This window comes from Cervus elaphus, chromosome 27 (assembly GCF_910594005.1).
Source record: "Cervus elaphus chromosome 27, mCerEla1.1, whole genome shotgun sequence".
NCBI classification, from domain to species: Eukaryota; Metazoa; Chordata; class Mammalia; order Artiodactyla; family Cervidae; genus Cervus; species Cervus elaphus.
This window is the reverse complement of record NC_057841.1, coordinates 40656833-40673526: the sequence shown is the minus strand read 5'-3', so window position 1 is coordinate 40673526 and position 16694 is coordinate 40656833. Positions and strand designations below refer to the sequence as shown.

General features: G+C 44.7%; 1 protein-coding gene across 2 annotated transcripts; it reads right to left on the bottom strand.

Annotated features, from left to right (window-relative positions):
- Positions 1–8170: 8170 nt before the first annotated feature.
- TGIF1 (TGFB induced factor homeobox 1) lies at positions 8171–16475 on the bottom strand. Of its 2 annotated transcripts, none has more exons than XM_043889385.1 (3): positions 15994–16475; positions 10181–10407; positions 8171–9188 (listed from the first exon to the last, which is right to left on the bottom strand). In XM_043889385.1, exons 2-3 carry the CDS (start codon positions 10361–10363, stop codon positions 8613–8615), a joined length of 759 nt encoding a protein of 252 aa, XP_043745320.1. In that variant the 5' UTR covers positions 10364–10407; positions 15994–16475; the 3' UTR covers positions 8171–8612. The 2 variants fall into 2 exon arrangements, with proteins under 2 accessions (XP_043745320.1, XP_043745319.1); XM_043889384.1 differs by lacking the exon at positions 15994–16475 and adding an exon at positions 15554–15966.
- Between the last annotated feature and the right edge of the window lie 219 nt (positions 16476–16694).

Genomic DNA, 16694 nt, shown 5'->3' with positions numbered 1-16694 from the left:
TACACAGTAGGAATAATATCTCTCATCTGGGCTGTGAGGGCTAAATGAGATATACACCCAAAGTGTTCAAGAGCTATTGTAATAATAATATAACAAAGTGTTCAATATTTTATATTTATATAATATTGTATCTTTTCTTTTCCAAATCAGTCTAACAGTTTTCATTTCAATACTAGATTTACAGATGCTACCAAGAAAACCACGTTACAGTTGAAAGGACTTTTGATTCAAGAATGTAAAATATGTGATGGTCCAGGTTGAGGAGACTGACTGTACAAATAGGCTAGGGGAAAAGAAAAGTTAACTAACAAAATATATATATACACTGGCTTTTCACAAACTCATATGAATAAATCAAACTTCAAAACAAAAATCAGGTACTTCCCTGGTAGTCCAGTGGTTAGGACTCCATACTCCCAGTGCAGAGGACCTGGGTGGTTCGATCTCTGGTCTGGGAACTAGATCCCACATGCCACAACTAAGACCCTTAATATAATGAGACAAAAGTTAACACAAATTTACTTTGTGTTATTTATTTTGTCTCATTAGTTAATGAGACAAAAGTTAACATAAATTTATTTAAAGTTTACATTAAGAGTTAAAAGACTATCTTTTTTTTTTTTTTAAAAGACTATCTTTTACTGTATTTCAATCTACTTCTAGTCTCTAAAAGCCCTATTCTATGAAAATTTTTAAGAATACATGCCTTTAAAGTATTAAATATATATATTAGCAATAATTACCAATAATTTGAGACAAGATAGAAAAGCTGAATTTGTCCTAAGATCATAATTTTGAGGGGCTTCCCTTGTAGCTCAGTTGGTAAAGAATCTGCCTACAATGCAAGAGACCCAGGTTTGATTCCCAGGTCGGGAAGATCCCCTGGAGAAGGAAATGGCAACCCACTCCAGTATTCTTTCCTGGAGATTCCCATGGACAGAGGAGCCTGGCAGGTAACAGTCCATGGGCTTGCAAGAGTCAGACATGACTTAGCAACTAAACCACCATAAATTTGAGTGATCCAATCAAATGTGACCATGTTCAAGTTTCAGTAATTTTAATTATAAAGACAAGTTTGGAATATTAACCAACAAAACCTAAACTGGCAAGGCTTCCTAGGATAACAATTTACCTTCTAGTTTCCTCTATGGCTTCATTTTCCTTGTCTATACAGGAATATTAAATGCATGTCCAAGTCTGAATAAATTCCTATCATGGGCTTTTATCTTATTTGTAAGTCATTGACCCGGTGCTTCAAAGGTTGTATATTCTTCAGTGTCTATGAAACATTTCATTCAAAAACTGTTTCTTTGACATTTGGTGAAATCCTCATAGTACTTACTGTGGGCTGCATATCTTGATCATGCTGTCCTTGTTTGTCATCTGTCCAATTGTGACTGTCAACTTTAAGTTACTTCATCAGCCACAGGCATCCATTGAATATTTTGTTTTCAATCTCAGAATCAAACTCATCTCAGATGAGAGTCTGTTTTTTTTCAGTGAGACCATTTAAAACTTGATCTCTGAACATTGCTTTTTATTCTCTGGCTGGGTTCTAGAGATAAACTTTATTTTTTGGTTTGATCTGAATGCATGTTTACCTTCCTGCAGTGTTAGGTCTATCGGTTAGTGTCCTGGTTTTACATATTTTACGGGCTATACAATATGTATACCATAATATATACAATATGTGAAATGAAGTCGCTCAGTCGTGTCCGACTCTTTGCGACCCCATGGACTGTAGCCTACCAGAATCCTCAGTCCATGGGATTTTCCAGGCAAGAATACTGGAGTGGGTTGCCATTTCCTTCTCCAGGGGATCTTCCCAACTCAGGGGCTGAACCTGCATTGTAGACCGACCCTTTACCATCTGAGCTACCAGCTACAATATGTACAATATAGTATACAAAATATGTATACCATAGTATGAGCCCAAATGGAACTCTCATTGACTAAGTTGACCTGGGTGATAATTTTACAGTAAATTGTTTTTTGTTTTAACAACAACAAAAGCACACACATTTTTTTCTAGGTAGGTCTGGAAAAAAAATAAACTGTCAGTTCCCAATGTTCTACATAACGAAGAGAAACAATGGCTAAAAAATAGGGCAATGGTTCCCAAATTTGTCTATACATTAGAATCACCAAGGGATCTTTAAAAAATTCCCAAACCCAAATCACAGTTGTTTTCAAACCTTTTTAGGTGTTTCCAATGCGCAGATAAATTTGAGAACTCTTAATTTAGAGTTTAAAAGTAACTAAAGGATCAGTTACTTTCAAAAGAAAGGAACTTCAAGGAGGTAAGATGTGCAAGTGCATACCTGGTTTCCTTAGGGCACACCTCACTCTTCAGAAGACTAAGGGTGGCAGAGAGCTGCAGCCTTATTGACCTGAGATGTCAAGGACAGAATTGGGGTTGGTGGAGCAGATGGAAAGTTAGGAGAGAAATCCTGGAAAGGAAGGAGCTGCAGAAGGAGCAAACCTCAAACTCTGAACCTAAACTCTATCCAAATCAGCTTGTTCAGGGAGATCCCAGTGAGGCCACTGGACGGCAGCAGCTGGAAGCTGAAAGAACTGCTCAGAGATCTGAGCTACTATCTACTCCAGGGGAGAAGGAGACTGAGGCTTCAGTCCAGCCAAATGAACTGGCTGCCGGAACAAAAATTAACACTCTTCATACGAATGTAGGAGAATCCAGAGTCCTTATTAATATGTCATCCATAATGTCTACCGTATAATAAAATGTCATTAGACAAGCAAAACAGCATCAATATTTGACTCGTATTGAGGCAAAATGACATCAAATACTTTAATAAAGCTATAGTAAATAACTTATAAGGAAACATACTCATAATTAATAAACTGATGGGGAATCTAGGCAGAGAAATAGCAATGATAAAAAAAAAAGGACTAATTGGGAATTCTGTATGTGAAAAATAGAATAACTAATACTAAAATTCACTGGATGGCCTTAACAGCATATTAGAGACAGTAGAAGAGTTAGTGAATTAAAAATTAATACAAACTATCCAATCTGAAGAATAAAGAGAAATGAGATTAAAGAAAAACAGAATCTAAGACAATAATGTAATATAAATCTACTGAAGTTTAAGGAGAGAAGAGAAAAAAAATTTTTGAAGAAATAATGGCCAGTATTTCCTAAATTTGGTAAAAAAACAAAATAAACTTACAGATTCAAGCTCAACAATTCCAAGCAGGATAATTTCAATTATACCTTTTGTTGTTCAGTCGTGTCCAACTCTTTGCAACTCCATGGACTGCAGCACGCCAGGCTTCCCTGTCCTTCACTATCTCCCGGAGTTTGCTCAAACTCATGTCTATCAAGTTGGTGATGCTATCCAACCATCTCATTCTCTGTCGCCCCCTTCTCTTCCTGCCTTCAATCTTTCCCAGCATCAGGGTTTTTTCAAATTATACGTAGGCCCATCATCAGTTCAGTCGCTCAGTCATGTCCGACTCTTTGTGACCCCATGAACCGCAGCATGCCAGGCCTCCCTGTCCATCACCAACTCCCGGAATTTACCCAAACTCCTGTCCATTGAGTCAGTGATGCCATCCAACCATCTCATCCTGTCATCCCCTTCTCCTCCTGCCTTCAATCTTTCCCAACATCAGGGTCTTTTCGAATGAGTCAGCTCTTTGCATCAGGTGACCAAAGTATTGGAGTTGCAGCTTCAACATCAGTCCTTCCAATGAACACCCAGGACTGATCTCCTTTAGGATGGACTGGTTGGATCTCCTTGCAGTCCAAGGGACTCTCGAGAGTCTTCTCCAACACCACAGTTCAAAAGCATCAATTCTTTGGCGCTCAGCTTTCTTTACAGTCCAAATCTCACATCCATACATGACTACTGGAAAAACCATAGCCTTGACTAGATGGACCTTTGTTGACAAAGTAATGTCTCTGCTTTTTAATATGCTGTCTAGGTTGGTCATAACTTTCCTTCCAAGGAGTAAGTGTCTTTTAATTTCATGGCTGCAGTCACCATCTGCAGTGATTTTGGAGCCCCCCAAAATAAAGTCAGCTACTGTTTCCACTGTTTCCCCATCCATTTGCCATCAAGTGATGGGACCGGATGCCATGATCTTAGTTTTCTGAATGTTGAGCTTTAAGACAACTTTTTCACTCTCCTCTTTCACTTTCATCAAGAGGCTCTTTAGTTCTTCTTCACTTTCTGCTATATGGGTGGTGTCATGTGCATATCTGAGGTTATTGATATTTCTCCCGGCAATCTTGATTCCAGCTTGTGCTTCTTCCAGCCCAGTGTTTCTCATGATGTACTCTGCATATAAGTTAAATAAGCAGAGTGACAATATACAGCTTTGACATACTCCTTTTCCTATTTGGAACCAGTCTGTTGTTCCATGTCCAGTTCTAACTGTTGCTTCCTGACCTGCATACAGGTTTCTCAAGAGGCAAGTCAGGTGGTCTGGTATTCCCATCTCTTTCAGAATTTTCCACATCATAGCCAAACTGCAGAAATGCAAAGATGAAAGAGCCAGAGAAAGACATTAGATACAAAAGAACAATGATACAAGTGAAAACTGATGTCTCTTTAGAAACCATGGAAACCAGACAATAAATGCCTTTCAAATGATGGAAAAAACAACCCAGCATTCTATCTTTAGTGAAACTATCCTTCGAAGATGAAAGTAAGAGTCATTTTCAATGAAAAAAAAAAAAAAAAAACGATTAGTCACCAGCAGCCCTGCACAATTCTCGAGAAAATTCAAGCTGAAGTGTCATTTGGACTCGCAAGGAATGAAGAATATCAGACGTGGCTCAGATGTTTAGATGACACCACCCTTATGGCAGAAAGCAAAGAAGAACTAAAGAGCCTTTTGATGAAAGTGGAAGAGAGTGAAAACGTTGGCTTAAAACTCAACATTCAGAAAACTAAGATCATGGCATCCAGTCCCAACACTTCATGGCAAATAGATGGGGAAACAGTGGAAACAGTGACAGACTTTATTTGGGGGGGCTCCAAAATCATTGCAGATGATGACTACAGCCATGAAATTAAAAGATGCTTTCTCCTTGAAAGAAAAGCTATGAGCAACCTAGACAGCATATTAAAAAAGAGACATTACTTTGCCAACAAAGGTCCATCTAGTCAAAGTTATGGTTTATCCAGTAGTCATGCATGCATGTGTGAGCTGGACTATAAACAAAGCTGAGCGCCAAAGAATTGATACTTTTGAACTGTGGTGTTGGAGAATTCTTGAGAGTCCCTTGGCCACCTGATGTGAAGAACTGACTCATTGGAAAAGACCCTGATGCTGGGAAAGACTGAAGGTAGAAGGGGACGACAGAGGATGAGATGGTTGGATGGCATCACCATCACTCTATGGATATGAGTTTGAGTAAGCGCCAGGAGTTGGTGATGGATAGGGAAGCCTGGCGTGCTGCAGTCCATGGGGTCACAAAGAGTCGGACATGACTGAGTGACTGAACTATTAAAAATACTATATACAGGCATAGCTTGTTTTTATTGCACTTTGCTTCACTGTGCTTTACAGATGTTGTATTTTTTATGTCAAGTCTATCAATGCCACAGCATTTGTTCACTTCATGTCTCTGTGCTACCTTTTAGTAATTCTCACAGTAATTCAAATTATTTCATTTGTATCATATTTGTTATAGTGATCTGTAATCACTGATCTTTTTTATTCCTGCCTTTGGCTGCACCTCTGCAGCTTATGGGATTTTTGTTCCCCAGCCAGGGATCAAATCCATGCCCTTGGCAGCAAAAGCAGAGTCCTAACCACTGGACCACCAGGGAATTTCCTCAGTGATCTTTGATGTTATTAAGTGTTGCAAAATGATTATGACTTGCTGAAAGCTGAGATGATAGTTAGTTACTTCTTAGCAAATAAAGTATTTTTAAATTAAGTTATATACTTTTTTATTGGATTAATGATTCTATACACTTTATAGAATACAGTATAAACATAACTTCTATACGGATTGGGAAACCAAAAAATTTGTGTGACTCACTTTGTGCTATTCCCGTCATTGTGGAGGTCTGGAACCAAACCCACAATATCTCCAAGGTATGCCTGTATACATTCTCTTTTCTCTTATTTTTTGAAAAAAAAAAAAAAAAATAGTCCTGGTTCAAACAAAAATTATGACATACTGTTGGATTTATCAGTTATAGCTAAAATATATATAAAAAACAACAAAAAAAGAAGAGAGTAAATGGAACTATACTGTTGCAAGTTTCTATATTTTGTATGAGGTTGTGTAATATTAATTCTAAGCTGATTGTGATAAATCAAAGATGTATATTGCAATCCCATAAGAACAACCATTAAAAACAAGATAGTTTGAAAGAGAATAGGAAACTTACAACAAAGTATGTAAAATATTCAACTAACCCCAAAAAAGGCAGGAAAACAGGAACAGGGAGAGGGAAAAAAAAATCCAAATGGTAAACTGAACCCAAACATGTCAATAATTGTATTAAATATAAATCAACCAAACACTCAAAGTAAAAGGCAGAGATTGTTAGGCTAAATTAAAAAGCAAGACCCAAATACATTCTAGTCTTAAAGAGATGAGCTTTAAACACAAATTAAATGAGAAAAGATATACCATTTAGATACTAAGCATAAAAATTATTTCTATTTGTCTCCAACTTGAATAAATACTCTATTACATGTACTTTTCCAGTTATGTTTATTATATACCACTTATTTATCCACCCAGCTCTATTCGGGGTGATTTTTCTTTTTTTAATGTTTGGGTTTCATTTGACCCTTGACACTTATTTTTCTTCCAAATCACTATGACTGCTTCCTCCTGCTCCCCCCACTGTATGATTAATGAAATGTCTTATCAAGGGAAGCCTTTCAGGATTTGCTGGCCTCCCTTATCTGCACTCAAAGAATTCCAGCCTTTGATCTAGCTATTAAAGCCAGTAATGATTCTTAATTGCCTGCAGTTTATTTCATTTTTGTTTACTTTGTTCCTTTTATATATTTCATTTTTGGTTTTGTCTATTTCTACGACTCTGAGGTGGGCCTAGGCCAGGCTGACGTGCCCCCCCTTCATTATTGCCTCCCTCTCAGACTAGAGCATCCGCCTTCTCCTCCCTTGTTTTTCTTTCAACTCTTAGTTGTCCTCATTAGTTTTTCTCTTCCACTTAGAAAAGAGTTTAGCTCTTTTTACTGTAGAGACCTTCTAAACAGAATTTCAAAATTAGACAAACTTGAGTTTGCAAGAATTTTTCTACATTCTTTAAACAATACTGAAGCTCTAACGCTCCCTCAAACTTGGACAATTCATAGCTGGGGCAGGGCTGGAAAGAACATGACTATAATAACAAAGAAACTTCATACTAAGCATGACTACAAAGAATGGTTTTGTGGCATGTGACAAACCCGCTCAACCATGTAAGTGAAAGGAACACCACCAATCCCCTTCTAGCCATCCTGGCTTCATAAAGAATTGCCTATTCCAACAAACTCCACTTGTGTCGGGCACCACTTTTCCCAAACCATGACCTTAGAAAAGAAACCTAATAAATTAACAATTATTTGGCAACCTAATAAATTAACAAGAGTTGTGGGAGACACAACTCTGCTGTTTTAACCATTTTAGGCAGTGCTTTGAAAAATGATTTTAAACGTAAAGGCCTCACCTAACTGGACCACTGAACAAAAGTTATTTTAGGGTAACATGACAGAGGCAATACTAAGAACTGCTTGGGTTGTTGTTTACTTCTGAAAACTTAGGCCACATTCCGGTGCTTCAAGACTTTCCTTTTCAACATGGGTCACAGCTTAAAATATGCAGTCTAGACCACCAAGGGATTTTTGGTTAGCTAAACACCGATGGAAATGATTCATTTCAATTTGTCATGCAGTTTTAAGAAAAGATTTAAGGGCCTGCTATGCCTCCTATCAAGAGTAAATATCACACATCCTGTTTATACAGACTGGCTTGTCCACAGTTGTTCAAAGAGTTAGTGACACCCCCCCAACTCACACTCCACCCTACCCCCAACTTCCTGCTCACTAGGGTGCTATATTCCTACTCATTTTTAAGAAGTGCCTCCCTCAACAAAATACTCTGTATTACAGGAATTTTTAAAGAAAATACTTTATTATGTCATGAAAAAAATGCATCAATCAACTAGATTCATACTTGTTTGAAAAAACAATTGAAAATTTATTAATTAGACAGTATGTGGGCATCCTGTTCCACATGGGAATGAGAAGATGCTATAGGTTCTCTAAGTATTGCACAGTCTGAAAAAAATACCAACGAAAAAAAAGGGAAGGGAAGGGGGGAAAAAAAAAAATCACATGATCTTGGGAACCATCTCACATTATGAATAATCTACCAAGAAACATTAAAAAAAGAAAACCCTTTGTTTCTACAGTAGCTCTGAGTTTATAGTTCTTGGAATGACTGTATTCCATTGACGACATTTCAGTAACAGGAAGCTTCATTTTTAGCAATCCCATGTGCAAATATTAATAAAAAAATATATAAAATAATGCAAATTCATCTTTTGCTATCATCCCAGCAATCATAACATTTGTTTTTGAGAACTCTTTTGCTTGGGGAAAAAAAGGGGGGGTTAAGCCATAAGTTTTGCCTGAAGCTCCATCTCTGCAGCCTGTTTGAGTGCAACATCTACCAGAAGCTGAAATCCACTGAAATCTTGGTTGAGGTCCGGTGGAGTAGGGGGAGGAGTGTTGAAAAGACCACTCTGTGTGTTTGCACTTGGTCCAGACCTACAGGAGTCCTCTGCGTACATGAGGGAGGTGTCTGTAAAGCTGCTGTTTGCCATCTGCTGTGTATCTGTGTTCTGTCCCACACCAACTGACTGGCAGAGAGAGAAAGGCACATCTTTTAATGCAGTCACGGTGGTATGACAGATCACTGATGGACGAGCCAAAATGGATCCTGGGGAGGACGGCTTAGGAGACAGTGGCCTCCCCAGGCCTGGGTTGGGCCCAGCTGTACAAGAGTGAAACGGGCTCTCCTCTAGAGCTGGCATGAGGTTCCTAATGCTCACTGCTGACTCCACAGAGCTGGCTTCAGTCATCTTGGCCCCACGGCGGGAAATTGTGAACCGATTTGGATCTTTGCCATCCTTTCTCAGCATGTCAGGGAGAAGCCTGCGCCGGGCGTTGATAAACCAGTTACAGACCTGAAATTGTATGGGGATGTTTTAGACATGTTAATACTCTGCCAACACGCCTGAGAACCTCCTTCATCTTGTTGCTGAATCACTGAGTAGTGTCCAACTCTCTGCAACCCCACAGACTGTGGCCTACCAGGCTCCTCTGTCATGGAATTCTCCTAGAATGGGTTTGCCATTTCCTCCTCCAGGGGATTTTCCCAGCCCAGGGATCAAACCCAAGTCACCTGCACTGGCAGGCAGATTCTTTAACCCAGAACTTTCTTGGAGGATGCCTAACTGGTCTCTCTCTTTGCATTAAAGAAGGCATGAAAAGGCTTATAGGAACCTACAAATTTATTTCAAGGTATTTTGAGCCCACCCAAGAAAGGAGAGGTGCTTCCTGTCATAAACCTCCTCCTTTTCTAATACAAATTCCCTTTTTGGCTTCTCATCATCCTTAAATCCTTTCAGGACAGAAAAAAAAAAAAAAGGTATACGTTCTCAAATGTCTGAAAATTATTTTAGAGAGGGAAGTTTACCTTTTAACTCTCCCCATATTAACCTATTATCTACTGCCCAGCATTGAAGTTAATCAACTACAGGAAAACCTTCCTGTATGAAAAGAGCCACTCCTCCCAGTTACTGATTTTTTTCCCAGTTCAAATGACTATGTCAACAGACAGGACATGAATTACCTCACTTAAGTCTGTCCTTGTTTAAATATCAAACCAGTTTCCTGGGCAATAGAGTAAGATTTAACCTCCTTTTTATGTTCGGTGCATAAAGGAAGGCTCTTTTAGGCATTAAAGGAAATGCTGTTTGACAGATGACTGTCAAGTGTTTCTGTTTCTCTAGATAGCTAACAGTTATTAGCTGTTAGCACTATAAACTTTACAAGAAAAAGATATGCCCCCCCACCTTTGAGTGAGGAGGCAGTTTATGACTTGCTATATAGGAATGCTGTAAAGTGATTCTGGGCGGGGGGAATCCCACCACCCCTGGGAATGCCTTCTCCTTACCTGTAGTGTAGATAAGTGTGTTTGCTGGGACAGTAACGCTTTTTCTTGCTCTGAGGGGTAGGCGTTGTATCGGTGTTCATACAGCCAATCGCGGAGAATCTGAACGGACTCCTTGGGCAGGTTGCCCCTCCGCCTTCTCTTGCCTGAGCCAGCAGAAGAGGAGAGGTCCAGGGGACTGTCCATGCTGTCATCATCTTCAGTCTCACTGCCAGACGCGGCCACAACACCTAGGACAGGACAGAGGCCAGCTATCAGCTGCTTTTATCAGCAGAGCACCTACTGCAAAGCTCACCTCTTTTAAACACTCAGCACAACCGCATTTTCTCAACTTCTGAGAGTCCAGGGAAGCACCGGTGTTTCTTTGTCCTCAAACACCAGAGCTCGTCTGAAATCTGCAGGGTAATTCGACTCGCAGCGTATTCCAGATCCCCAGCCCACGGTCAGGTTCCCTTTTGTAGCCACTTTCCTACAGGACTCAACGACTCACATTCCTTTTGAGTGAAGCTCAGAAAAGTCTAATCCAACAAACGAGACAAAGCTGCACCCAAGGCGAATAGCGTGCCACGTGTGAAACAGGAGAGGTGGCACAGCAGACGGGATGTGTCTGACAACCTCCTCGGTGAGGTCATTGCTAACTGGGAAAAACAGGCCAGCCAGTATCTTAATGCATGTTTCAAGCGCTGTTCTTCCTCCCTCTTCCACTGCAGGTTTTGAAATAAAATGGAAGTTTTTTTCCCACTGATACAAGGAAGGAAAATTACACTCTTAACCCAGTTAGTATTCGAAAGATAAAATGCATGCCAGAATCTTCTGCCAGTTCCTTTTCCTTTTCACTGCTACTTCCTTTTATTCAAAACTAGACACCTACTTTTAATGGACAGCACTAGTCACTTTTTACTAAATACAAACAACCACTGATGCTTTCAGTTTCATGGCATAAAAAGCTTTTTCTACTTTTAGTATTTATGTTAAGACCTCAAAAGATGCCTAATACTGAGTAGATTTTTAAATTTCTATAAATTGCAATTGCCAGCTTAATCTGAACCTAGAATACTACATATCAATAAGCAGGATTCCGCTTTAAATCATTACATGACAAAGAAAACTTGAATATGCAACTCCCAAAGGAAACTCTTTTGTTTACAGGCACTTTAATCCTACCAGAAATTTTAAAAATTCACACACCATAGAGAATATTTAAATCACACTTAGACTGGGTTCCACAAAAATTCAAACTTGGCCCTTTCAGACATTTAAAGATAACTTTGACTTTTTTTTTTTTCTGGCTCTGCCGCGAGGCATATGGGATCTTAGTTCCCCCAACCAGGAACAGAACCTGAACCCCCTGCATTGGAAACGTGGAGTCTTAACCAAGAAACTGCCCCCAAATTTTGAACTTTAACTTTCCCCCTTTCAAAAATACAAAAGGCTACTCTGACTAAAGAAAATGGATTCTTGTTTTTGAAGCATACTACAGTATGCTCTAAAAACCAGTATTTCTATGTAAAAGAAATTAAAGTAGCATGAAATGTAAAGGTAGGCATTCTCATTAACGTTGTTGACAGAACCTCAAGTAGTTTACCTTGGTAAGAAATAAAAATAGAATACTCCTCAGAGTGATAAACCATTCAATGGCTTTTAAAGGAATTTTTCCAAAACCCCTTTCTTTTAAAGCATTTGATGGATCACCAGTTAACTGAATCTAACTCTACTTGCTGACACATTTTCAGCTTTGGACAGCAGGGGGCAGAAGGTGCCGGAGGGAGTGTCCACAGAAAACGCAGAAACTTCCAAAGACAAAGTAAAGCAAGTTCTAACAAAAGAGGAGGATGATCTTGCAAATTCACTTCAGCTCAAGGCTTCATGAACAAACAGCCATCAGTAAAAGGCCCCAGAATCTTAAATTCTAACCGCTGCCACATTATCTGATGTCTCTTTCCCCAGAAGATTTCATTAAACTGCTTTTTTAAAAAAAAAAGTTTCAAAAAAAGGAGGCACATTTAAAACTGAAAGTGCTTTTCACTGTTGAGCAGATGAAAACCTTTAAAAACCCATGTTAAAATTTGGATGAAGAAGTATTGACCAAAAAATCCTTAAGAAATTAAAATCTGCACACTGAACAGTGAATTCCCAACTGTAAACTGATAATCACAAATAGTTTGAAACAAACAAAAACCCCCTAAAGCGTGTCCTTTGATCTGCTTACTTGGTTTGACAAGAAACCGTCACTCTCAAAACAGGCGAGTGACAGAAGGTAGATACCAGTTAAGCAATACCAAACTGCAGTGACTTTACTCTGCTCTCAGTTCACTAGAATCAATGAGTGCCAGGCCTCCGGACGTCTTAACAAAGCTGAAGGAACAGGAAGTTAAGACTTCAGTCCCTTGGCTGCCCCAGCTGGTATTTCACTACAGCAAACCACGTTTGCTGCTGTCAGGGCTGTTTCCATTAAAACTCTCCCTCCGGATTGTGGCTCAACTTGGAAAAACAAAAAGACTTTTCCACGTTACTCATTTCCTATTGTCAAAGAGCTTTTGAACGCTTTCCCGGTTACGACTTGTTTCCAAACGTCTTGCTCTGCTCACGCTTTAAAAAATGTGGTGATGGGGGGTGGGGGGAGCTGGGCGGGAAGCGGGGAATCACAAGCCTCTTACTCCATCCACATACAAGGAAATGTTGTTTAGACAGCCACAAGATGGCCTATGGATTCCACAACCCTGAAAAGCACTTTTTTCCCCCCTGAATAGGAGCGGCAGAGCACTGGGAAGGGTCAGAGATAGTGGTTGTGAAGTTGGACTTTAAAAAATAAAATCTGAAAGAGGCTAGAAAGGGATCTCGGAATAAGAATAACCGAAGGGAACTTATAAGTGTACTATTAGGAAAAAGCAAACCTAACAAGTTTCCGGATCTTAACATCTCGGGAGAAGTGACAGGAACCCTACTTAACACCCCAGACACTAGATCCAAGGAGCCCACCCCGTCAGGAGCCGGGAGCCGGGAGCAATGACACTTGGGGGATTTTCCTCAACGAGTCTTCTGCTCGTTTGAAAGTCACTTGGGGATATCTTTTTGGCATCCTCAGTTTTCTAAGGCGGGACACTATTATCACTAACCAGTCTTACAACCCCCCGGCTCCACGATTGACTTTTTTTTTAAATGCTTTTATTTTCAACAAAACTTGAAAAGAGTTTCACAGACTTTCGTAAGACAGGCAGACAATAGTCGGACTCGGCGAGCCCGGCGGGGCCAGGTCTCTTCCGGAGCCCCGGCGGAGGCCGCTGGGCGCGGGGCCCCCAGGTGGCCGGAGGCCGGGGCGGGGGCAGGCAGGGCCGGGCGGAACGAGCCGAGGGAGGAGCCCGGCCCCCGCCGGCCCGCAGGCTTTTGTTCCGCCAGTTCTTCGGCCCCCGCCGGAGTCGCCCCTCCGAGCTCACGAGCGAGAGAGCTCGCCCAGGCCTCGAAGTTTCAGATTACAAGAAGAAACTAGAAACCGGACCGTGAATCTCAACGTCCGGAGGGGCCTGCCCACCCGCGGAGGATTTGCCAGGAAAACCTAAAAAGGGAAAGAAACCGGGGCCACCTCGGCAGCCTCTGCTCCCCCGCACGGGCTCTGAACCAGTCGGCGAAGTTTCCCCTCCAACACGTCACCTTTCATTGTTTCCATGAGTCGGCGCGCGGCGGCAGGACCGCGCGCCCCGGGGCAGCGCTCCACGGAGATTCCCCAGGGACCGGCGGGCTCCTGCCGGGCCCCGGCTGGGGGAGGGGGGCTTCGAGGGAAGCGGAACGGGAGGCACGGTGGGGGGGGATACCCCAGAGCCCGGGGGTGGCCGGGGAGGATCATCCCTGCCGCCCGCGCCAGAACCCGAACAATGGGGCAAGCCAAGCCCTGCTCTCGCACCCCTAGGGGCACCCATCAGAAACACCCTTCCCCCCAACTTATCCCCGGCAGTTCACCACGAGGGAGGGAACGCCTCCCTCCCGGGGACGGTCTGAACCTGTCAGTCCTCTCCAAACTGACACCATACCCGATCCCCCGACGCCCCCTGTGCGCTCCCCGCGCGTGTTCTCTCTCCCAGTCCAGTTAAACATCCAAACTTCTGAGCCCCCCAGGTCCCCGGCGAGGGGACGCGGGGAGTTGGTCCAACCTCAACTACCAACGACCCCCCCGCCTTGGGGGTGGGACGTTGAGTTTGACCCCCGCCCGCAAAGCGGGAGGTGCGGGGCTCCGCGTGTTTGAGTCACCGGCCCGGGGTCAATCGAACGTTAAGTCCAAAGTGAAAACGTGGCCGAGGACACACGCTCTCTCTCGATCCGGGGCTGACCCACTCTAACTTGAGTCTGTGAACCGTATTCGCCGCACGAGTCTGGAAGAACGTGGAACAGGAGCCAGTCTGGGCATGCGCAACACACCCCGCCGCCACCCCCCCCGCGCTGGCTTCCCCCAGCGATTAACTTCTGTTTTGAACCACTCGACATAAATCACAACAGAAAAGCCAGCTCCGGCCCACGACGGAACGTTCGGGGTGCCTCCCTGCCCGGGACTCAAAAGTTAACTTCAAAAGGGAGTTAACATTCTTTGACCTTTCGTGGTGGTGGTGGTGTTTTTTTCTTTCTGTGTATTTTGTTTTTAAACCAGACTGACGGCAAGTTTCAGTTGTAAAGCTTCCAGAAGGCCTGGTGGAAACAATGACAGACTCGCTCTTTGCATGTCACACTTGGACTCGTTCTCACTGCACGCCCTCAGTCCTAACTCTTCCTCTTGCCCCAAACTCATCGTGGGAAAACTTTTGTGACGCTAGGAATTCTGGAAAATCTTAACTTTCCCAAAGGGACCGACCCCCCCGGGGGCGATCGGGGGTCCAGAGTCGCGTTCCTCCGAGGGTGAAACGCCCCATCCCGGGAAAAGTCGTGCCCGGACCCTGCCGGGAGCGAGTGGAGAGCCCCGGAGCCCAACTTTCAGACAAAGCGCCGCGGGCCGGGCCACCCCGGGTCCGACGGAGAAAAGCGGGGCGGGGGTACCCCCCAACTCGGGACCCCACTCCCCCGCCCGCGAGAAGCCACGCGGCGGCTCGGCGGAGCGTGGGGTGTCGGTGTGGAGACAATGAAACTTGGAGGCGCACAAACAAGGCGCGGAGCGTGCTTCTTGACAACGTGCCAGCAGCGTGGAGAGGCCCGTCTCCCCACAACAGCCCCTCGTGTTGTGTCTGGAAGGAAAACAGCAACGGCCGTTCCAGACGCAGCTTCCACAAAGAGGACGGCCGCGGCTCAGGCCCGCGAGCCCCCGGGGAGGACAAGTCCACCGAGTCACCCGCGCCGCCCGGCGAGCACGTTGCCCCGGGACCCGCGCCCAGGGTGCGCGCCGCCCGTGAGCCTTACCTTTCTTGCTTTTCATTCTGGAGTTTCCCGGCCAGCGCCAGGCGACAGCGGGGGTCTCGAGGGGCCAGGAGCGGGGACGGAGGGGCCGAGCGGTCGTCCTCCTTCCCGGCCGACTCTCCCGTAATTTGGAGGACGCGCTCCAGCCGTTATTGCTAAACCCGGCGGCGCTCGAATCCCAGGCGCCCGCTCCTCGGGCGGAATTCAAGTGACACTCGGGCTTCCTCCCGCCGGGATCTTCTGGCAGCGGGCCGGGGACGCTCCCTCGCCCAACCCGCTCCCCTCCCCACTCCGCTCCTTTGTTCGCGGCTCCTGCTCGGCGCACCTCGGCGCTGTCAGAGTGAGCGAGGCAAGGAGGGAAGGTACCGGAGGTCCTGCCTCCGCCCCCAGCCGCCCGCCCCGTCCCCCGCCCGCCCCGCCGCTCCTCCGCCCCTCCCCCGCACCTTCCAGCAGCCGAGGACCGCTCTGAGCGCCCGGGCCGCGCCGCCTCACCCCGCGCCCCCGGGGCGGCTGTCACCGGTCCCTCGTGGGGACGGCCGAGCCCAGGAACGCGATCCCTTGTCCCCGCCGCGCGCCCGCCGCCCGCATCCCCGGCTTGGCGGCGGCGACACCAGCCCTGAGTTGCTCCCTTGGGCCTTTCTTCCCGGGTCTGGCGGGGGTGCGTTTAGTTAGGAAATTGCAACAGATGGGGGAAAAAAAAAAAAACACACCACGCCGTTCCCTCCTCCACCCCAGGGAAGAAAAAAACCTCCCCTTTCGATTTTGACAGCTGCCCCAACTCCACCGGCCTGACTCGGGCCGCAGGAGTAGACAGCCGCTGCTGACTCAAGGGGCGGGGCTGCGCAGGAAAAGTATTCGGGAAAAGAACCAACTTCTTCCAGGACGCGCGGCTGCCATTGACACGCGCGGGCGCGGAGCGACGCACCCTTCTCCGGGGGCTCTTCCTCCCAAAGCAACAGTAGGGGGCGGGCGGGCGGGGGGATGGGGGGAGGATGAGACACAGACACCCTAGGCGAAAGTCTGTTCCCCCCGGCTAAAGCTGCGAGTTCCGGCCTGGATTGCAAGGCAGTTTCGAAATCTGACATGTTGCGGACAGACACTTGTCATGCTCACATGCTCTTTAAAAGTCGGTGCCTGGGGATGG